This window comes from Athene noctua, chromosome 21, assembly GCF_965140245.1.
Source record: "Athene noctua chromosome 21, bAthNoc1.hap1.1, whole genome shotgun sequence".
NCBI lineage: Eukaryota > Metazoa > Chordata > Aves > Strigiformes > Strigidae > Athene > Athene noctua.
Window position 1 is genome coordinate 787,167 of NC_134057.1, and position 23,141 is coordinate 810,307.

At 48.3% G+C, this 23,141-nt stretch overlaps 2 protein-coding genes across 2 annotated transcripts in view; both read left to right on the plus strand.

Moving 5' to 3' along the window:
• Positions 1–1,115, plus strand: part of CHUK (component of inhibitor of nuclear factor kappa B kinase complex) — a 30,938-nt gene extending 29,823 nt beyond the window's left edge. Inside the window, exon 21 of the mRNA XM_074924166.1 lies at positions 647–1,115. Within this exon, the coding sequence (XP_074780267.1) occupies positions 647–673 (27 nt within the window). The 3' untranslated portion in view covers positions 674–1,115. The remainder of the gene's footprint in view (positions 1–646) is intronic.
• Positions 1,116–1,252: 137 nt separating this feature from the next.
• ERLIN1 (ER lipid raft associated 1) lies at positions 1,253–22,384 on the plus strand. Its single transcript, XM_074924170.1, has 12 exons — positions 1,253–1,316; positions 1,709–1,940; positions 3,178–3,259; positions 3,790–3,836; positions 9,449–9,510; positions 10,407–10,532; positions 11,718–11,791; positions 16,964–17,022; positions 18,069–18,160; positions 18,689–18,778; positions 18,996–19,075; positions 19,272–22,384. Exons 2-12 carry the CDS (start codon positions 1,828–1,830, stop codon positions 19,488–19,490), a joined length of 1,044 nt encoding a protein of 347 aa, XP_074780271.1. The 5' UTR covers positions 1,253–1,316; positions 1,709–1,827; the 3' UTR covers positions 19,491–22,384.
• Positions 22,385–23,141: the final 757 nt, after the last annotated feature.

Below are 23,141 nucleotides of genomic sequence, written 5' to 3' on the forward strand. Positions count from 1 at the left end.
TGGAGACAAGCTAGAAGACATATGAGTGGCTTCTTCCGTGTTAATTGTCCATGTCTCTGTCACCCTGTTTCTCATTCCAGGGTGCAGCATCTGTCTCTGTCAGGTTTTAGTGTAGAAATATTATTCATTGTTGTGGAATTGTCCTCTGCAGATCAGCTCCCATTTTGTTATGTTTGGATTTTTCCCCCTTTTTCTTCCATCAGGAGACAGAAGTTAGGCAACAGGAAAGTAGGAGAAAATGGAATTTGCCCTCTTTTATTCACTTGGGGGAAAAAACAGAGGGGGGGAAAAATAATAAGAACCTTTTCTCTATTCTTGCATACATGGAGCCTGCCTTTCTTTTTTATTTATGTTCTTGCACTACCAGTATATCCCATGGTGCACTAGGAACCCTGGCAGTAGGTTTTTCATTTCCAAAGTGAGTACAGTCTGTGACTTGTCTGAGCACCGTGATAAGCATGGGGGTTTTTGTGTTGCGGACAAACAGTTGTGAAATTGTGAGATTACTTTTCAGCTGTTAGATCAGTGTGATTCTTTGTGAAGAGAGAGATGCTGCATACTGAGTGTCCTTTGGTCACCACCTTGGAAATGTTACATTCAGTAGCTGTTTCTTGCAATTCAGTTGTTTCCTTGCTTCTTCTTTCAGAGTTTTGATTGGAGCTGGCTGAAATAGTCACAGGAGCCAACGTGCTGCTATCTGCAAGACGCCTGCATGCTGAGAGTTGGCTTGGCAGCCTTTGATGTGACAAGCTGGAGGGGACTGGTCCATCTATCACCTTCTGTTCTGTAACCCTTAGCGGGACTGGTTACCGAGACAGTGGCCTGTAGCAGACACACCACTTGCAGTCGCAAACAGTGTCTGACAGGCTCCTGCCTACTGGGGCTTTCAGCTAAGCAAGTAACCTGTTTGCGTCGGCAGCACCTGCTGCGTGCACCAGCGCTGGGCGGGCTGTGGGGCGGGCGGTGCTGAGGGACGTGGCCCTGCTGAGGCTCTCCCGGACTGAAAGGGAGGAGAGCTACGGGGGGCTGCCCCCCCCCCGCATCTTCCCGCCGCTTGTCACGACTGCTCACGGCGTCATGTGAATGTATAGATTATATATATTTTAAATAGAGTGAACTGCAATAAACACTGTGTAGAGGCTGGCGGCGCTCGCCGGCTGCTGGCGGCGGGGCCGTTGCCCGGCAGCGGGGGCGGGCGCGCGTACGCCGTGACGTCATCAGGCGGCGCCGCGCGGCGCACGCTCCTTACGCTCCCGCAACGGCGGGTGGGGGGAGCGGGGCCTCGGCCGCACGTGGGCACGCGGCGGCGGCGGCAGGTATCGGGGGGGGAGCGGGGGGGGACAGGCCCCGAGCGGTCCCGGCCCAGCTCCCTCCCGGCTTTGCGGCTCTCCGCTGGGCCCGTCACCACTCACGCTGCGGCCTGGGGGGCGGGGGCCGCCGGCGGGCCCGCCCGGGCCGGGAAGCAGCCCGCGGGCCACCGGCCCTCGCAGGGCGGCTGCGGGCCCCGGTGCAGCCTTTCCGCTGGCGGTCTCCTCGGCTGAAGGCGGCCGTGCGCCTTTGGCGGTGGCGTCGCGCCCGCTGTAGCCGGCGTGAGGGGGTAACGCGGCCTCAGAGGCGGCAACGATACTGAGCGAGGCCCGCCGGGTGCTGTGAGGATATTCCTTGGCCTTTTGGTCCAAAAGCTGAGAAAGTTGTGTTGTTGGAAAAGGGACAGAGACACCATCAGAGAAGAGGGAGCGAAGACCTTGGTGCCGACGGCGCCCCAGCGTCCATCCAGGTGACGGGCTGCTGCGGGGGGACGTGCTTTGCCCAGCAGGCGATGTGAGGATGACCATGGCCCAAGCTGGAGCCGTAGTCGCAGCTGCCACGGGACTCCTCACGTTCTTCCTGTACTCCTCCATCCACAGGGTTGAGGAGGGGCACCTGGCTGTGTATTACAGGTACTGTTCCCTGCCAGCACCTTGGTGGCTCCTATAGCCTTCCCTGGGTTTTCCTCTCTCAGCCAGGATTCATCCCTGGCTCCCGATCGCCTTGGGAGGTGACTGCGCTCTCCTGTGCTTCCCTCCAGGCTTTGACCTGAGGTGGGCAGACCGTGTTGTTTCTGCTCTCTTGCACTAGAAATAGCGTGGGCCTGGATAGCCTGGCTCTGTCCAGAACCATTACAAGTTTGGTCTTTCTGAATCCTCATCTACTTTAACTCGCTCTCCTTCCTCCCTTTTTGTGGGTCACAGTTTGTATTTCAAAGCTCTCAGTCCACCCCATCTTTTCATGTCTGTTGATCTCTCCCTCTTACATCGAGGGCTGTCACCTCTGTCCCAGCCAGAGTACCCACTTCGTTGTTGCTTTGAAATGAGTCTTTTCTATGGCTCTGGGCTGAGTTTCACCTGGGGGCATGTAGCAGCCCCTAACAGCACCTGTAGAGCAACTTGTCAGTCCACAACACTGAGTGGTCACAGTCACTAAATGCCACCTCTTGACTAGATTTGGTTCAAATTGAGTAAAGGAACAGAGAGATTCAACACCAGCCTTTCTGAATATTTTGCTGTTTCTGCTGTATTTCTGTCCTGTCTTTTTACCCTTTGCAGTCATCACTATGGGCCAGTTTGCTTTGCACTGCTCCTCCCTCTAATTCCGAGTGTTTTGAACAGCAGAGACCCTTGTGGGATGCTGCAGGAGACCTTACTGCACTACAGGAGTCCCTCACTTAGAGCTTTCCTCTGTCTCCTACCTTTTAATTGCTTGCCAGTCCCCATGAGACACTGTGGGGGGGTTTTGTGCTTTGGGTAAGGGACTGTGCTGAATGCCTTGTGGAAATCCAAACTGGCAGTATCACATTAACTACTGGATTTTTCCATGGTTACCAGTGAACTATTTAGAGAGGAAAATCTGTGTTCTTGAAGCTCTCTGCAATGTTGCAGTGATGGAAGAATTTAGCAATATCTGCCTTCTCTAAAAGTTAGTTGCTTGCAGGACTGAAATGATTGTCAAGTTGCAGCAGACAAGTACTATATGTAGTCAGTCCTGTTCTAGGGGAATTGGTGGCAAATTTAGTGCAGGTGAGTAATGTAATTTGCACTGCCACAGCTGTGACTCCTGACGGTTTTGAATGTATTCACTCTCAAAGCCAGTGCTTACTGTTTTCCAGATGCCTTTTCCCCGTTTTCTCTCTCTCTGTAGGGGTGGTGCGTTGTTAACTAGTCCAAGTGGACCAGGCTACCACATCATGCTCCCGTTCATTACCACGTTCAAATCCGTGCAGGTTAGTATCTTCTCATCTTGGAAGAGAGTGAGTGGGAGCTGGTGTTGGTAGGGCTGTCACTGGATGGGGGTGACTTGGGCAACTGGTGTTTGCAGAGGGGCTTGGGCATGTCATAGTCAGAGCAGCAGCTCCTGTGAAGCCCTTGGTTCCTTCTGCCTTCGGTGCCAGACCCAGCTGTGCCCTGGGACTTGTCCTTTTGGTGGAATCTCCACAACGTGCATGTGTGTGGCTTGGAATAGGAGATGTCTTGCTCTGGGAGGACAGTCTGTGTCTGAAGCCCCAATTGTTCCCCAGGAGAGCTGCAGGCCTTAGTGCCATGGGAGCTGAGAGCAGGGAAGTGAGCATAGCTGCCTTTCTGTCTCCAGAAGGCAGTTAAAAAGTCCATCTTCTGCCCACACCTGCAAAAGTCAGAAGGGAGAACATGGTTTTGACTCCACATTCCTGTGTAATGGTTGTAAGAGTCTGGGCATAGCGTGATCTTCCTGGAGAATGGAGTGGTTTTGTGAGCACTGGTTGTCTTTTTATTTCAGACCACGTTACAGACTGATGAAGTGAAAAATGTGCCTTGTGGGACAAGGTATGTTCTCCCTTTGTATGTCTCCTGGTGCTGAGCGGATTTACTCTATTCTGTAGTTCGCATCTAGTCATTTACAATGCTGTGACATGGAGGATGAAAAGTAAAGGCACATATCCTAAAATTAGTCCCAAACATACATACCTCACACCTGGAAATAATAGAGCAGGAGGTATGGGATGGAGTGCTCTTATTTTCATTGAAAGTGATGATCAGAGGGTATTTGCATTTTTCTTGGTTTCTTCCTTGATTACTGTGGTAGCCCATTGCTTGTGCTTTGCTCTGTCCTCAGCTTTGCAGTATTACTAGTCTGAATCTTGTGGCTCATACAAGCACTGAGCCCAGCAGTGGGCAAAAGTAAATGATGAATGGGAATCCTCCTGATGGGAGAAGGTTCATTTCAAAAACACCTCAGGAAAACGAGTCTTCATGAATTGTTTGAGCATTTTTGGAATTGTCATTTCACCTGATGTGAAGGGCGAGAAAGAATGAAGAATCATCCTGTGCATGGGTGGCACCTGCCTGCTTCATAATTAAGATAATTCTTTTGTCAGCACAGATCTGTATAGTTCTAACGAGCACAGCAGTAACAGCAGAGGGCTAGTTGAGTTGGGTTGCAAATCCTGTTGTGTTGGTTCATTCACAAGTTGAAGTGATGACTGAATCTGTTTCTTCAAGATAAAAACAAAACTCGTGATTCTCCTTTTAGCTTTAAGGTACTCAACAATATTTCTCTTTAAAAAAAAAAAAAAGTAGTCAGTATAATTTGAATGACAGCACACAACGACCATGTTGGAATTAGAAGTTGAACATTAGTGGCAACATTAATCAAGCAGAGTTAATTTTGATCTGGTTTGGCCCTTATTGGAATGAGTTCTTGGAATTATTCCTGTAGCATCAGTCATCACTTGTGCTTACATATTAACATAAAGTTTTCCTGGGCCGTAGCTGGTTTTAGTTTTAATTCTCAAATCTCTTTCAGGAGTATCTGTAAATAATGCTAATGTTCAGTGCTGCAGCCATGGCTTTGTGATAAAGAGTCTAGGTCAAGCAAAAAGTAATTGCAGGAAGGAGGAGTAAGACTCATTATGTTCTATATCTGTAGCTTTTAAATGGCACAGTTAAAAATACATCATCAGAGCAGAGTTTTAGCAGTGAGTTTAATGGCAACTTTTAGCTTGTAAGTAGTATAAATAGGAGTAATACTTAACCTTCTGGACATTGTAAAACAGCATCACGTCTCTGGGCCAGGGAGCATGTCCTGCTGTCCTGCAAGCCTTCTTAACAGACCAAGCAGAACTTTCTGCTGACGCTTAACAACATTATATGTGCTAACACGGTCAAAATTAAACTGTGCTGCTTTGACCCTGCTTGAGCAGGGAGGGTGGTCAAGGCGACCTCCAGAGGTCCCTGCCAGCCTCGACTATTCTGTGATTTAGGAGCTAAATATTCTGTTTAATTCTGTATAGTTAGTTCATTAAGTTCCTGTTACGTTTAGCATTGCAGGATCCAGTTGTGCAATACAGGTGGTTGTGAAGTTACAGGTAATAAACATGCTTTAAAACACCAAACAACTGGTGAAGCAGTTCTTGGTTAATAATTGAATACATTTCAGACCAAAGGTCCCAGCAGCTCTGTCCATTTTTAAGATGTTACTGCAGCAGCCTTTAAATTTGCTGCCTTGGGAATCAAAGTCTGCAGCTGCTCCATGCCAAAACTTTGAATCCACATTTCCGTAATAAAACGTTAGCTTATAAATAACAAACTGATCTAATCTGAAACTTCACTATCCTGGTTTAAAGCTCATTGCAAGAATAGATCCTAAACAGTTTATAAACTTCTGTAATTGTGTATTAAACCATCAGATTTTAAAGGCTGGGTTTCCGTTCCATCATTCCTGTTCCCTGGATCCTCATCTACATGAGACAGCTTCCGAATGGCTGTGTGGGTGTCCCATCCCCAATTTCTACCTTACCTGTCCCGTTTATACTTGACAGCATTAAGTCAATACATTAAATACAGATTTTAAAATACTTTGGCATCCGATGACTGTTTTTCGTAAAACACCTGTCACCTCAGAGACAAAAGCCACTTCATTGCAGCAGGTAGAACATGTATCTGCTCTAGGCCGTGAATTGCCCCTGGTGTCTCAGATTTCTGGCTTTCCCCAACGTGTAAACGTGTGCACAGTTCCTTGGAAAGTTCAGCAGTTTCCTCATGACAGGTCTGCTGCTCTCCAAAACCTGAAACTAGTTATAGAAGAGTGAGGTATTCCAGAGGACTGACTCTAAGAATTAACTGAGAATGAATATACTCATGAGTATATGAATTGTGGAATACAGCAAGTGGGTTGAAAATGGTGTTGTGGAGATACTGCATGAGGGAATTAGGTAAGTAGCATTTTTCTTATAAAATTAACTGGAAAGAATCAGGCTAAATGTTGCACAGGTTTTCACAATGCCAAGAAACAGTAGATAGTCAGGATACTAAGCAGTAATACTGCTCAAGCATTAGGTGTTTATTTGCAAAGGTGCAGGAATCATCCTGTGCTTGTGCTGCAGATCTCTGGCAGGAACACAAGCAGAGCACTGAAGGAATGTTCTGGGACAGATCCCTGCCTGTTAGCTAGTCACATGGAAAAATGTGTCATGAATATTGCAAGTGGATGTCTTGCACTTAATTCCTATACCTCTAGATAGACCAGATCTGACCTTTAAGTCCAGTTTCTACATTCTCTGATTGCCTAACTTGGTCTGGTCTTGTTTGTGGTCAGCTCTAGCAATTAAAGCATTAAACTTTCACCTTTTTTTACAGCCTCCTTTTTATGGCAATGTCCTTCAGTTTTTCCTTTGTCTTCTGGCCTGAAAAACCTAAAGTCCTGAAATGTATGAGGCTTTCTAAGCTCTACTGAAATGCTTGCTAGTAGTATGTTAGTCTCCTGTACAGTTTCACCTTGTCCTGTAAAGTTAGGCACTTGCTGCCTACTTACACTTAAACTTCTCCCAGGTGCATACAGTCTATGTGTTGATCATCCTTTCAGATTTTCTATGGATTTCCTCTTGTTTCTGTCTCCCTGACCGAAAACCCTGCTCAAGTCACTGCTGCTCTGCCTGACCAGCCTCATGAGCAGCTCTGCAGTGAGGATCTTGGGGGGACGTTCTGAGAGTGGTAGTGACTTACTGCAAAGGAAAGAGCGTTGTCTGAACCAGTGTTTAAGCCGTAGGCTCCAAGGGGAAGTAAAGCAGCTGTGGATGATGGGAGGAGTTGTACAGTTCCAGGTTGACAAGGTGTGTGAATCACCCTAAATCTTTGTGATGCTCTGCTAGAGCAACTGTCCTGAAACTACCCAGAACAGTATCTCTGGCACTGCAGGAGTTAACTAACATCTTCTGGACCAGGCTGTTTGAGAGGAGGTCTTGTCTGAGAAGCTCATTTTTAAGATCAGAGTGTTACAGTCCAGTTTGGCTCCTGGTTTTACAGCATCAGGGTCCAGAGGGTCCACTACACAGGGTGATGATGGCTCCAGCAGCTGGATAGATGGATGGAAAATGCAGTGTATGTGCTTTGTAGGCATGGTTTAACCTTAAGCCCTCAGTGGGGAAATGGGTGGCTGGCATACTGGGGCTCTGAGTGTCACCTGTTTCCTCCAAGCCATTGTCTGACCAGCAGGACTGAGGTAATTCACTTATGCCCCATTCTCTTGACCCATGGTGGTTGAGATCCTTGACAGGTTGTATGGGTAGTGTTGGTTGAGTCGGACAGGCATCAGGCAGTCCTCTGGTTTGAGGTGCCAGCCTTTCCTGCATGTGAGGTGGTGAGGGGCTGTTTTAGGAGGCAGATTGTCTCAGGTGCTCTCTTTTTCCTTCCGACATCACCATGAAGCTGAAATGCCAAATGGACCCCAACATAGAGTTGGGCAGTGGAGGAGATTCTGGTAGAAGAAATCCACATGCTCTGCTTTGATTCCTCATCAAGATGTCTAGAAGATACCCCAAGATGGTAGCAGGTTTCCCTGTTCTGGTGGAGATGTCATAAGGTAACTGGAACAAATCAGGAGGATGAGAGCAGGTTCAGAAAATCCTGAGGAGTGCTGTTGGATGACACTGGCAACAATAAACAGTCATTTTACTGTATATGTTGTGCAGAACAGATGAGATTGAGAAAAGTGCACATACTGGTAGAGGAAAGCACATTGTAACTGTTTGCACAGCCTGACATACCTATAAAGTATCCATAAGCCTGTCTTAAAAATAATAGTAATGCTTCTTAGGAGAGTGCCAGCAAGAATGCCCATGGCCTAAAGAGAAATCATGAGTGAAAAAGAGATTAATATTCTTAATAGTAGTATCTCAGAGGGGAAATAAGTCTCTTTTTAGCCACAAATATCTTTTCTGTTGGCTTGTCCCTTGCAGCAGACAACTCCAGGCTATCACCAAGGTTTTCAGCTCATGAAGCAGACAGGTTTGGAGAGTGAATGCAGGCTGTGCCTGGGAGATTTTTTTTTTTTGAAGAGCACAGACACGGACAGGGCAAGTTTGGGTGATTTTTTTGCAGGCTTAGCTTTCAACTGCCAGAGATCTGCAAAATGAGAAATCCGGTTTGTCATGGGGTATATGTTTGAGTTCAAACACCACAGAGACTAAGTTTGGAAACGTGTGAGGTCTGCTTCTGGGGGTCAGCTGTCTCTAAGCAGTTTCTGCTAAAGCTTCTTGTTTGTGATTTGCCTTTGCCCTCAGGACAAAATGGCAAGATATTGTGCTTTAAAAATACACTCTCAAGAGACTTGGGAGCTGTTGAAAATTAAGGGGTTTTTTCTTCACTGTAGAGTCTGTGCTTTTCTCCGCTGTCACAGGTACCGGGGTGTGGGCATGACCTGCGGAAAGCCGCATCAGTAAGAGCAGAGCCTGGGATCAAGCCCTGCTTCTGATTTCCAACTTTCTCAGCGGGTCTGGCAACACATGATCCCTTGGGGAGAGGTCCGCTTGCAGGCTTGGTCTGAAGCTTCTTGACAGTGCACGTGCCTGGGCATGTGTGCACTCTTGCAGTGTTAATGGAGAGCTACTTGCAACATGACATTGAGGCAGAAAATGTGAATGTATGTTGCGTGCTTTGTTTCTTCCTTTCTGACAGGGGCCTTGTCAAGTTTGTGCTCGAGTTAGTAAATGCAGGAACTTAAACTAAGGGCTTTTCTACTTCAAATGTATTTGCTGCTTAGAAGAGTTGCGGTGCATCTGCAGTTTGTGTCTGCTCTGCTGCTTGCAGGTGTCATCTGCTGTACTTGTTGCCTTACCTTCGTTGTGCTGGACTCCCCCTTTCTGATAGTTGCAGCTACGTTTCTGTTCAAAAACGTGTTCCTTTTGCTGGCTAAGTAGGAGATAAGTGAAGCAAAAGTGCTTTCCAGACTTGCTAGAGCACACTTTTGACATACAGAAAGAGGGACCAGTCTGTACAAAGCTGGGGTTTGCTACCCTCTAATTGCAAAATGCTCAAGAAGTCAGAATTGTTCTGGGTAAGTTTAGTAGAATTTAGTAAAAGAGAAGTAAAGATGGCTTTGCCTTAAATACAGACCACTGTTAACAGTTGCAGTAATTAATGAATTCTCTTTTCACTTACAGTGGCGGTGTTATGATCTACATTGACCGAATAGAAGTTGTGAATAAATTGGCACCATATGCAGGTATTTCCTGTCCTGTTTCAACAAGCAGTGCTTTGTCTGTCTTCACTCATCCTGTAGCAGCTCTGCCTTGGTTTGCAAGACTTCCATTTTCTGTGTCTTGTTATCCTTATGGATCCCAACACCATAGCACTTAGTTTCATGCATGTGTCTACAAACTTTTCGAAGAGCCAGGCATTTGCAAGATGAAGATAAATTCTAGGATTGCTTCTCCCCTGTACATTTAAAATGTGATGTGTACTCAAGCAATCCTATTTCTTGCTGCTGAAGGGTGGACCACCTGTAAAAGTAAATACACAGGAAAAGCCCCCAGGTGCTTGCCAGCTCAGTTCCTGGGAAAATTACAAAGGCAAAGCCCGTGTAAGAGCTTCTTACCTTCCTATTTCACCAGCTGCCAAACAAAGATCCAGACAGCTTCTTTTTTTTCAGCAGCATAGCTTAATGCAAAATGCTACTATTACTGAGGCATTGAAGGCTGAATTCATGTTATAAATGTGGGAATGATACTTGTTTTCACATTATAGTAGTATCTGTTTGTATGCATGCAGGTCCTGGACAGGCTTTACTGTTTCATTTGTTTATACAGATCATAAAACAGGGCCATGCAGTGTATCTGGCTGTAATTACTCTGCTCTTTGAGGTCGTGCAATCACAGCAGCCCTGGTGGAGGGGACCTCTGCAGTGTCTCCTCTGACCTCCCTTCTCTTCACAGCAGGCTTCTCACTAACAGCTGGGCCAGCCAAGTCCTGAAAACTCCTAAGGATGGAGACCCCCTTCACATCCCCCCATCCAGTGCTGCGCTACTTTCCTAATACTCTGAGCTGTTGTTTTGCAGTTATGGCATTGCAGAAAGCAATACATGTCAGTGGTGACCTGTGATCATTCTCTTACTTTCTCAGTGTATGATATTGTGAGAAACTACACTGCAGACTACGATAAGACCTTGATCTTCAATAAAATTCATCATGAACTGAATCAGTTCTGCAGTGCCCATACCCTGCAGGAAGTATACATTGAGCTGTTCGGTAAGTGGATGGCAGCTGGATGCACCCAGCGAGGGCTGTATAATCTCCCTGTTCTGCTGTCAGGTATGTTACAGCAGACTCCTTTGAGCAAACAGCCACTGTGCTGGAGTTGCAAACTAGAATCCAGCTCCTCCTGTATATCCATATGCCACTTCCCATGTAACTTTACTTTTTAATGATTCAGATTTCTTTGTCTTTCCACATCTGCATGTGAGAATTTGATTTCAGTTCTTTTCTGGTTAGGACTGAATTCTGGACACACAAGGTAGCCACTCTGCTCTTGTGCATGCAGTCATGCCATTGCCTTCACTATGATGGTGGTTTTGTCTTGTCTACTTCTACTGTTAGGCCCCTGTTCTGTTGTTGAACTGACTTTTTTACTTTAAAAGCTTCCTTCTGGCTGTTTTTAGCAAGTGAGAGCTGGAAGATAGATGCTCTCAGTTCATTGCAATAGTTTAGTTTTTTCACAAGGGGGTAGCACTGTTCAGGAATTAACATATTGAATGTTCTACTTTTTGGTATCTGCCTGTGCCCACAAAGACACAACAGCATCACATTCTTCATTGCATGGCAGAGCAGGGGAAAATGGGTTTATGGAAGATAAAACGTTGTCAGGGTTTTAATATTAAGAGACTGAATCTCTGAATGCTGTACTCAGACTTGCCAAATATCTGTACTTCGAGAGGAGTTTCTTGGTAGTACATGCGGCTTAATCTGTTCATAACTGGCCATTTCTGTGGAAGGATCTCCCTGGAGCTTGGAAATGACAGAACATGGGTTTTTTCAGTAGCAGGTACTGGATCCTGCAGGTTATTAGAGACTTAGGGCAGAGCTTGCTGCTGGCAGTGGGGTTGGTGTGGGTGTGGCCAGGAAGGCAGAGGCTTCTTCCACACGCTCTGGGTGCTTTTTCTTGCTGAGATGCTGAAAGCCATTTGTCCTTAGCTCAGATACTGTGAGTTCATCAATAGCTGAACCTTTTCAGAGACACCAGCATGTGGGTCTCCTTTTGGGAACTTTTTCCAGGGTATATAGGAAGAGAAACAATGTACTGAACAATCTCAAAAAGCATCTTTCTCTTACACCATAGAGATACCTGCTCTTCCGGGCCAGTTGACTCTCTGCTATACAGGATGTAGGAGAAAAGATGGTAAGCTAAGTGGTCTCTCTTTTGTCTTCCAAACACAGATCAGATAGATGAGAATCTGAAGTTGGCCCTGCAGAAAGATCTCAATGTCATGGCACCAGGTCTCACCATCCAGGTAGGTTCATTCCATAACAAAGATTATTCTTTTTTCCACCTCTAATTTGCTCACCTTCCACTAGATTGAGGAGGTTTCTTGTTTCCGTTTTCCCCATAATGTGAAATAGTTGAGCTTTGAGTTGAGGTTTGTTAGTTCAAAACTGTCCAGATGACAGTAACCACTTTTAAACACTGGTTTTATGTTAGGGGAAGACCTACAAGGTAGAGAGAAGGACCTTTTAGGCCACAGACCTGTAGGTATTGGATTAATTTACAAAGAGCAAGAAAATATTTAACTACCTTTGATACCCCTGCAGACCTGGGTGCTCCCATGTGCCAGTGCAGTTCCTACAGGTAATTGGAAAAAGAAAAAAAGATCTTCATATTATCTATGCTTGTGCCAGAGACAGGAAAAGGTGTTATGTCCTGAGTGATTCTCTGCTTACACTTAATGTTAGAAAACCATGTTTAAGTTTAGCTGGGCTCTGGGACATACTGGCTTTTTGGCATGTTGAAGTTCAGGGCAAGCAACTGGGAAAAATATACCTTAGTCTTGTGAGGGGTAAGATGAAAATCTTTGTAGATTTCCACTGAAAGGAAGAGTGAGACCAAATCTGGCTTGCCATTTTTGTTCCCACATTTAGGTAGGCTGGCTGGCTGTGTGCGGGGAGGGAAAGCCTCCCATTGACAACATGTGTAATGCTACAATAAATACTGTTCTGCTTTGTGGCTCGATTCTATGCGTAGGCTTGCTCTGTTTGATGAGGGTGAACCACGGGCAGTACCTTATCACAAAGAAGCTGAGATGGCACCACTCTTCCAATTATCCAACTTAACTTGAACTGTATGTTGCAGAGAGGTTTCCTACAAAAGTTCATCACTGATCAATATTATCGTCATAATGTAAAGGCACTCTTTGATCTCAGGGTATGGAAATGTGTAAGCAAAGCTCATGGCTCTTTGCTGGGAGATGTTAATTACAGAGCTAAATCTGATCTCAGTTTGGCATGCCCAGTCATCACTGTTGGTCAAAAGTTGAAGGATATTCTGCCTGCATCAGCCCAGTCTGAGCTCACCAGACCACCAGTGTGAATATGTCCCATAACTAGTGAGTAGAGTGGTTCATCTCTAGTACTTGAGGCTGTGATCCTGCCCTCATGTTCCAATAGTTCCCTTTCAAAACAGAGCTGCACCCTTGTCTCCAGTAAAACTGTACCTCAGCATACAACTTGCCATACTGTTGTGTCTCTTGTGGGGAAATACCCTGCTCCTTTGGTGAAGAGCTGAGCTTTCCTTAAACTCCCCACATAACAGCTGCATAACCTTTATTTACATTACATTTATTTAACCTTACATTAACTGTACTTATAATTAAATTGTTTTTTGAGCTCTAAGGGAAATAAATCTGTATTTGGGCATAGTGCTTTCCTCTTGAAGAGCGTGTTTGCATGCATGAGTACTTCAGAGATCACTGACAATTCACTTTTGAAAGAAGTGTCACAGAAAACAATTATTGAAAACATGCTGTTAGAGGAGATTCACAGCATTTATTTCTAGATTTATTAAAACTAGACTATTGAAACCTTCAGAAGTCCTCCAGGTTGCCTGATGCAAAACTTTCCTAACTGTTCCAGTTCTTGCCTAACTGGAATGGTGACCACAGCCTGAAACAAAGTGGAGGCTAGTGGATGTTAAGAAGCATCAGTGTCGGCAAGTAGGCTCCTGCACTTTCCCTGTGAAAGCAGCACACCCTAGGGCTTGTCTCAAGTGTGTGGACAGAAACACACCCATTCTGGGAAATAAACCTGAGAAGCTGAAAACCTCTGCGCATTTGTGGTCCCCAGGGCCTGGTGGAATAGCTTATGTGAGTACAGTGCTGCTGTGGGTGGCTACAGACTCTCGAGGGAGGATGAGCTGAGAAGGTGAGGCAGCAGGGTTGTGCTGTCTGCAAAGGACTGGCTCAAACCATGGAGCTTGGTTTAAGGGTGAATGATGAACAGCAGAGATAAGAGCCAGTATAGGTAGGAAGCAGACCAACATGGAGGACCACGTGGTCCTTGTCTTCTGCAGACTACCCAGTTAGTAAGATGAAGTAGGTAAAGCTGCTTGTAGAAGACCAGAGGAAGCCTCATGCTCACAGACCCTAGTACTCATGGGGGTCTCTGATAGCCCCAGTGTCTGCTGGAAGGGCAGCAGGCCTGGGTGCAAGCCTTGCTGGATGTTTCTGAGGGGTGTTGAACAGTTTTTGGCACTCTAAGCAAAGCTGACTGGAGGAGATACTCTGCTGGAGCTTTCAGAAACAAGGAAGAACTGGTTGCGAGGTGAAGTCTGGTAGCAGTGTGAGCTGTGGTAGCTGTAAGGGAGTGAGTTCAAGGTCCTTAGAGGAGTGAGGTGAACAGGAGAGTTATGGACCTGGACTTCAGGAGGACAGAACTCAATTTGTGTGAGATGTGCTTGGCAGGGTCCTGTGGAAGACTGCCAGAGTCAGCCAAGGAAGCTAGGAGGCCCCACTTCATTGCCAAGAACACCCCAAAGTGCAGAAGTCAAGCAGGTGAGAGGAGTCTGGTATGGATGAACAGGGAGCTTCTGACTGAGCTGGAAAGCAGAAGGGAAACTCACAAAAGGTGGAGTAGGATAAATGAGCTGGGAGGGATAAAGGTGGTTGAACTGAGAGTGCAAGGGCAGAGTTAAGAAAACCAAAGTTTAGTAGACCTGGACCTAATGATGTCTGTATAGGGCAGCACAGAGGGTTTCTGAGGTGCATCCACAGCAAAAGGAAGAACCAGGAAGCTGTGGAGCAGGTCACATAATGACCAAGGACATGGAAAAGGCTGAAGTACTCAACACCTTAGACTTCTTTCTGGCAAGGAGTGCCCTTAGGCCTCCCCATTCCTTACTGTAGCAGCAGAGCCTACAGAGGTGAAGCATTACACACAGTAGAGGACAGCTGAGCAGATGGACACACACACAGCTCTGTGGAACCAGGTGGGGTGCATCCCAGGGTGCTGAATTGCTGGCCCATGCCATCATGAAGCCACCCTCTTATCTTTGAAAGATGGCAGTGGTCAAGGAGGTCTCTAATAACTGGAAATAGGCAAGTGTCACAACAGTGAGTAAGGAGGAAGATCAATGGGAGAGAAGTACTGTACCATCAATTCCCATTCTCTGCAACATTTACATTGGCATCTTGGTGACTTTCAGCTGCACTCTCCAGTTTGTTGGTATCCCTTATACTGGGTTCCTCACACTGGATGCAGTATCCAGATGCAGCCTCCTCAGTACCAAGTAGAGGGGCATAAAAATTGCCTTCAGCCTCTTGCTGAGCTTTTGTCAGTCCAACTCAGGATGGGGCTGGACTTTGTGGCCACAGGGAAAAAAATGCTGTCATATAGTCAGCTTGTCTTTTGATTCCTTCATGGGTTTTTTTGTAAAGCTGTTGTTCAGCCAGTTAGTCCCAGCATGTCCCAGTGCCTTAACATTTGCTTATTAACAATATCAACAGTGCACAGTAGTGTTTCCATCTAGTAGATTTAAGTAGATATCACCATTAAATCAGTAGAGCTATTGGCTTAAAAAAAGAAAGAGCTAGTGGAGATTTTCAATGATCTGGCATCTGTCCTGATTGCTGAGGAATCTTTGCCTGTGTTGGAAGGGTTATTATGGAGGTAGAAAGAATATTGCCCTGCAGTGCCTGGTGAGGTGAGCTTTCTCCATGCAGTACTTTTCTAGGGGCTTGGAGAGGCTGCGCTCCAGGTAGGAGCTTAGAAAAATTCTTTCGCTGAAGGATGTTCTGGTCTGATGTCCCATAAATCTGCTTTCTTTGCTTGTTCATAGAAGCAGAATAGTTGGGGTGGTTCAGCCTGGAGAAGAGACGGCTACAGGGAGACCTTATTGCATCCTTTCAGTATATAAAGGGAGCTTATAAAAGATGGAGAAAGACTTTTTGCCAAGGCCTGTAGTGACAGGACAAGAGACAATGGTTTTAAACTGAAAGTTTAAACTGGATCTAAGGAAGAAATGTTTTATGACGAGGTTGGTGAGGCATAGGCATGGGTTGCCCAGAGAAGCTGTGGCTGCCCCCTCCCTGGAAGGGTTCACGGCCAGGTCAGATGGGGATTTGGGAAACCTGGGTTAGTGGAAGGTGTCCCTGCCCATGGCAGGAGGGTATTGGATTGGATTATCTTGGAAGGTCCCTTCCAACCCAAACCATTCTGAGATTCCCAAGTGTCCTGTTTTGGTGACAGGCTGGCTCCTTCTCCCCAGGCAGGGTGTGTTTGCCAGGGCCAGGGTGCCTGTCACATGGAAACGGTTCCCTTTTTGCACTGCATATGAAAACTTGCCTGGATGTGGCTGTATCCCATTCCCCTCCGTGGAAGCCCCCGGGTTCTTTACAAACTGACCCCAGAAAGAAGCAGCAGGTTCAGCACTAAATCTGCAGTGGAGATGAAGCAGGGGGGTTGTAAAGCCACGGACTGTCAATCTGCATCTCCCAAAGCTCAGTAATGAGCCACACAATGTGCCAGATGAGCAGCAGCAGCTCCTGGTCCTGTCTCTGGATGTGTTTCCCACATATTTCAGAGAGCGTCCTCCACAGAGCAGCTTAGCAGTTGTCTCTGGTGTGTATTTGAGTTGTGGTGTTGGCATCACCATGCACATCACACTTGATGCTCCACAGTTGTACACAGCAGTTCCCAGCTGCCACCTGTGCCCTGCTGCTATCCCCTGTCTTCATTGCTGTGTCTCATTGTGTGGTTGCTTTTGCAAGCTTTTCTCCTAGAAAATCTATTCCCGAGCTTGTAGCCCTGCCTCTGTTTTGCAAGTCTTGATCCTGCAGTTTTATTTCTTTGGGTTTGTGAGCCCCTTTCTTGAGAAGTATGTTGGGAAGTGATGTTTGAAGAGTCTTTGGGGTGGAGAACTGAGGTGCTTCTGACAAAGGTGGTGGACCTCTTTAGCAGTCCACAGGCCTTACTTGGTCACTTAGGTGCCATAAAAGGTGCAAAGACAGGAACTACAAACATAACACACCTCTGTGAGAGTAGCTGTGCTCAGCTGTACAAGAGGATTGGGAACCATTATGTGTGGTCTCAGATCAATGTGGAAATGTCCGAGCACTGCATCTCGTTTCGTAAAGACATTTCTTAGTTATGCAGCTCACATGAAAATATTTAAACACTCACCTTTTTTTTCATAGGCTGTGCGTGTTACAAAGCCCAAAATCCCAGAAGCTATCCGAAGAAATTTTGAGCTAATGTGAGTAGCTGTACATAAAACTGTATTAATTGGTTTTGGTTTTGAGGGTCCAGCACAGGCTTAATGCTATTAGAAAAGTCTTACCTGGTGCTCAGAAGGTGAGAAGTGGGCTCTAGTCATTGTGTGCTTGGCTAGGTGCACTTGTGTGTTCTGTTTCTCCATTTCTATAGCTCTTTCACCTTGAAGCCTTTCAGCCCCTCACAAAGATGGTTGTGAGCATGTACAGTCCATCCCAAGGCCATGCTCTCACTTGTATGTAAAGGGGATGCTGATCTGCTGTAGAGAACCTGTAGAAAACTTGTAAACTGAATTCAGGGCTCAGGGGTCTTGATGTCTCACCCATAAGCTCCCCTCCAGCAAACTCACAGCATTGCAGGCAGATTTAGTCTGATACATACCTGTGGAGATCTCCTGTCCAAGTCCTTTCCCAAAGCAGGGCCAGCACCTCAGCTGCAGCAGGTCGCTGGGGGCCGTGTCCGGGCGAGTCGGGACGTCCCCAGGGATGGGATCCCCCACCGCTTGGGGCTCGCACGGGGACAGGCTGTTTCCTTGGGACCTGCTGGGGTTTCCTGTGCTGCAGCTTGTGCCGGTGCCTCTGGGGCTCCCGCTGTGCCCCTCGGAGCAGAGTCTGGCCCCGGCACCTCCAGGACCCCCTTGGGCAGGGGGAGATGCCGCTGGGTCCCCCTTCGCCTCCTCGGCTCCGTCTGAGCCAGCCCAGCTCCCCCAGCCTCTCCTCATATGCCTTGGCCTCCACCCCACATCTGCAGTAGCCCTGCACTGGACTTGCTCCTTGTCCTGAGGGCCTCAAACTGTGTACAGCATCCAGATATGGTCTCACCAGTGTCAAATAGAGAGGGGGAATAATCCCTTCCGTTGGCCTGCTGGCTACACATGTGTTCACAGCCGAGGACAGAACTAGTCCTCGTGGCTGTGAGGGCATGGTGTTAGCAACTGGTTGCTGCCTTGTCCCCCTGGCCTCATGTGCCCTGGTTTGCAGAGCTGCTCCCCAGCTCCATTTCCCTGTGAAAACTTTTCTCACCCTGCAGGGAGGCTGAGAAGACCAAGCTGCTGATTGCAGCCCAGAAGCAGAAGGTAGTAGAGAAGGAGGCAGAGACCGACCGGAAGAAAGCGCTTATTGGTATGTCACCAGTTAGGGAGCACTAGGGGATGGGGCCAGGCTGAATATCCATTTCTACATCCCCCAGTAAGCCAGGGTAGGACATTGTCTTGCATCAGTGGCAGCTCTCTGAAGGAGGCATGGCCAGGCTGCACCAACAGCGTGTATTTTAGAGAATATGAGTGTTTGTGCTGCTGTATCTACGTCCCACCTCCCTCTAGCAGCAGAGCAGCGAATGCCTCTGTCCTACAGCTGGCCAAGACGTGACAGCCCTGCCAGAGGAACTGCTTCGGTTTGAAATTAAGCATCCCTGTGCCAAGGGGACTCACGCCTGTGAAAAGGATGTCAGCCAGTGCAACCCTAGGAACATCAGTACTGTGTTTTCTCTCTGTAACTGTATTGCTTGGAGTCCAAACTGGTGCTGTAGGACCGAAGCAGAAAGGGGGGCAGCAGAGAGCAAACTGCTTGCGTGGCAGAACGCTGGGGGCAGGGTGCTGATGCTCAGGGCCCAAGAAATGAATGTCTGAGCTGAGCCTGTTGTGTTTGCAGAGGCAGAGAAGGCTGCTCAGGTGGCCAGGATTCATTATCAACAGAAGATCATGGAGAAAGAAACAGAGAAGCGGATTTCTGAGATTGAAGGTAACCGTGCTGCTGGGGTCATCTTCCAGGTAAGGGTGGTGGCAGGTAGTGGAACCTCAGAACTGGGCTCCCAGGCATCGCTGTCCTGCAAAAATAATAGAGGTTATGCACTGGGATCATTCCTCCCCTTTGCAGGTACCTGTGGGACAGGGGCTCAGGTGCTCTATTCTATGCAGGTATTCACTTGCTAATGCTTATTTTCCTGTTGCTGTGTTAGATGCTGCATTCCTGGCAAGAGAGAAAGCAAAAGCTGATGCGGAGTACTACACTGCTTGGAAGCTGGCTGATTCCAACAAGGTGAGCACTTGAAAGCTGGTCAGAAGAAGACTTGTTTATATTTTCCTCTGCACAAGAGATCAGGTTCAGGTGGGCAGCACTGGAAAAACACTTGATTTAACAGCCCATGTCCCAGGAGGCAGCTGCCTGAGATGAAATCTAATGATGTGGGGCCCAGAAGATTGTCTCTTACAGTCTCTGGTTTCTCTTTTTGTAGCTGAAACTTACCCCTGAGTATCTGGAACTAATGAAATATCAAGCAATAGCTGCAAACAGCAAGCTGTATTTTGGTGACCGCATCCCCAACCTGTTTCTGGATTCCTGTGCCTTCCAGCAAGCCAATGTGAGGACTGCCCAAGAAGCCAGCCTTCCTTCACAGGAGGCCTCGGAGGCCTCTGGAGAAAGCCACCTCAGAGCAAAGGAAAGCACTGGCTGACGGGGGTGGAAGGATACCCGGTGTAGCTCGACAGCCAGCCCAGCTCCCGATGGGGATGTCGCCCTGTGCTGGTGGGGCGGATGCAGCGCATGCATGGACATCTTGTGTATAGGTGGCAGTTGGGTTGATTTTCTTCTAGCAACACATTGCAAGTGCTCTGCCTCTTCCGTTTCTTCCCCTGTTAAATTGGTGCTTCCAAATGAGGGATAATCCTGTACTAACATACCAATACTGGAATATTAAAAGACAGACACCAGGAAAGCCTTCCGCAGTAGGTACAATTATTGAGCAAGCATTACTCTGGAGGTAGGAGATGTGGCTTTGAGTGCTATGTTGCTGCACACTGGTGGTTCCCCAGTGCTCCTCACTGAGGTCAAGTGAAGAGGTTTCCTTTGTTCTGATGATGAAGCTTCGCTTTGTGGACTCCCAAGGCAGGTTTCTACTGGCACTATCTTAACTCTCCTCAAGGACTCCAGTGGAGTGGGCTCTCTTTGGCCGGTGGAGGCTGTGTGTTCTTGCTCAGGGTGAGGCCTGGCAAGGAATGGTTTGGTGTGGAATATATTATTTGAATAGGATCTGCATAGCCATAATCTTCTTTCCTGTAGACAGTGGCACTAGATAATGACTTGGAGCAAGTAGTCTCTAACAGCCTTCTGTAACTCCCCCTCTCCAAGCAAGAGCCGCACACTGGCTGCCTGGGCCTGACTGTAGTACGTTTTGTCTGGGTGGCTGGGTCTTGCTGTGCATCCTAAACAAGATTTCAGAGTGCATGGAGTACCTCCGAGCAGCTGGTTGGGAACAGAGCGTGGAAGTCTTTGCTCAGACCCCAGCCTCCTTGCAGGGAGAGGGGGACCCCTCCCTCTTTTCACCAGGGAAAGGGGGCAGAATTTCCACTGCTCTGCCTTGCTGGCAATGTGAAGGGGAAGAGAAGAGTGAAGGGACCCTGCTCTGCAGCAGACCAGATGTTTGATGCCTCAGCTGCAAAGGAGGTGAGGCTTTGCTGCTCTGCAGTGCAAAATCTGATGCTCCAAGAAGAAGTGGGAGCTGCTGTGTGTGTCCTTGAACAGCTGCAGCGGGGAGTCTGTTGCTGGTCCTCGCCACTGGCCAGGCTTCACTGTTTTGCAGGGCTTCTGGCTCACGAGCGGTGCTGGCAGGGTGATCTTTTCTCCTGGTGTGTGTTGTAATATATCCTACCCCTCCCCGTGTGGTTCTGCACGGTGAGAGACATGCTGGGGGTAGAAATCTGCTGATCTGCTTTCCCCTTTTCCTCTGCCCTCCCTGCTGCCTGTGAGGATGTGCTTGTTTCTAGGACCTGTTTCTCGTGTTCTGTGACAATCCCAGAAGACGATGGCTGGGGAAACAACTGGCAAGGGCTTGAGCTGGGACAGGGCTCACGCTGCAGCGTTGCCTGTCTCTGAACCCACCATGTGTCCAGAGGCCCCCTCTCCCCTGCCAGCCTGGGGTATCTGCATGTTCATCCTGCTTTCCTGCCCCTTGGGTGCAGCCATGTGCAGTGCTGGGCCCTGGGTTGGTGGTGATCCTCCAGACGCTCGGCTGGTCAGGAGTGAGAGGCCAGTTGGTGCTGGTGTTCAGATCTTCTGTTCCCAGCACCGTCTGCAGCCTCATGGCATGGGGGGGAACATGCTTAGCTTTTGCCTTGGTGAAACATTCAACCCAAAACAAATGACCTGAGCCTCTGCTAATGATTTCCCAAAACATGTTGTGTGGGTTTTCAGGCTTTCCAGTGCTGTTTTCTGGTCCTGTGTGACTTGACAGAGGATGGCAGTGTCTCTCCTCAAGTAAGTTTGGTAACTACACTGCCCTGTCTGAGCTCCTGCCCTGGCTGCTTCTCCTCCATCTCTGGGGCAGAGCAGGGATGCCTTACCCTGCCTCTCCTGCTCCTGCTGCTGGCCAGCTGTGGGACTTTGCAGCAGTTTCAGATGGTCTTTCTTTCTGAAAACTCCCAAGGCTTCAGCTCCTTTAAAACCCAGCCATGGCAGGAGCCAGTGGAGTTGCATCTTTGAGCCTCCACCTCCTCAGTGTTGCTGGCTTGCAGCAGAAACAGCCTCTCCTTGCCCCAGCAGCAGCCACTTCAGTTGAATTTTAAGATAAAGGCAGGCTTTTTAGAATAGAACACTCCTGGAGGGGACATAAGGCTTGTCTGTGTTGTACTCACCCAGTGCTGGCATCAAACCCTGGTGTCAGGATGGATTCTGTCAGCCTGGAGGTGACAAGAAGCAAGGGCATCAGGGGAACCACTAGAAGCAATAACCAGGCAGCTCGCAGCTCTCCCAGTGATCAAAGCAAGCTCCTCAGGTGAGGAGCAGGAAGGCCCTCCAGGCCAGTGCAGGAAGGGCTGCTTCCCTTTGCATCTGAGCCTTGCTGGCCTCCCTGTCGCCATCCAGGTGGATGCATGGTGTTTCCTTTAGTGGCTGTCACTTTGGCTCAGTGTCATCCTGCCCTGGTTCGGTGTGCATCAGCCACCTTCTACCCACGTGGTCTGCGGGACACTGCAGGATGCTCCTGTGGTGTGAAGTCCTGCAGCAACATGTGTGTGATGCGCAGTGCCTTCTACAGCAGCCTACTCCATCCCTCTGCTTCCCCAGCCACAGCTTCAGAAGCCTGAGTAGGTGTGCAAGAGGAGGGAATTGCTATGGCTTTAACTCCCCAGTCTGGGCTTTGCTTCTCTGGGCTGGGAGGGAACAAGGGTGCAACCAGGAGCGTGGACTGGAACTGTTTTTTCTGTCCATTTGAAAGGCCCGTGTGATCCTGTGACTAAAGGGGTTTGCCACTGGATCCACACCTTCTTTAAGGAGACACGATACACATGTTCAAGTTTACATGCACAGTGTTAAGTTCTTTTGATAAAGCAGAATAAAATTATTTTGTTACCATTTCCTTCGTGGCTTTATGTGTGTTAAGGCCAGTGTCACTGCAGGCAGATGGAGGGGGGACATCTGTGCCTCTCACCCCCTGGTAACACAGCATCTAGTTGCATGTCCTCAGCTGCAGTGACTGCCACCCTGGGAGCGCAGGCTGGTGCTGAGCAGCAGGGGCGGCACTTTCTGGTCCTGCTGTGTTTTTGCTCTCAATCTCCAAAGCTCGTGGTGGGAGCTGAGGCCTGATGGCCTTTGGGCCACCACCTGAGCTGCACAGTCACTTGTATGTGGCCATGGTGGGAGCCTTTCCCAGGCAGGCATGGCCCTGGTGTGTGAGGGGTGTCCTTGGGGGCCCACGGGCTGCTCCCTGAGCACTGATGTCACCTGCAGGCACAAATGCTTGTCTTGGACCGGGGTAGTGGGAGCAGAGCTGATTGTGGGAGTCACGATGGCCAGTCTTTTTTCATGGAGCGAGCCTGGAGCTGGGGGGTCATGGGGACCCACTGCAACATCCTCCAGCCCCTGTGCCAGCCTCCGTGATGGCCTTGCTGAGTGCAGTTGGCAGAAAATGCCACTTGGCCCCCATGGCTCTGGCACAGGCTTTGGGAGCTCAGCTTGAGCCCTTGCCCACCCTGGCTTCATCTATGCCAGATCCACCCCGGGCAGCTCCCTGCCTGCTGCCACCCTCCTGCCCCGCTGCCTGCACGGCCCCCTTCTGCAGAGAGACACCCTCTGACACCACTATCTTCAGTCTTTATTGGTATAAAAGCCT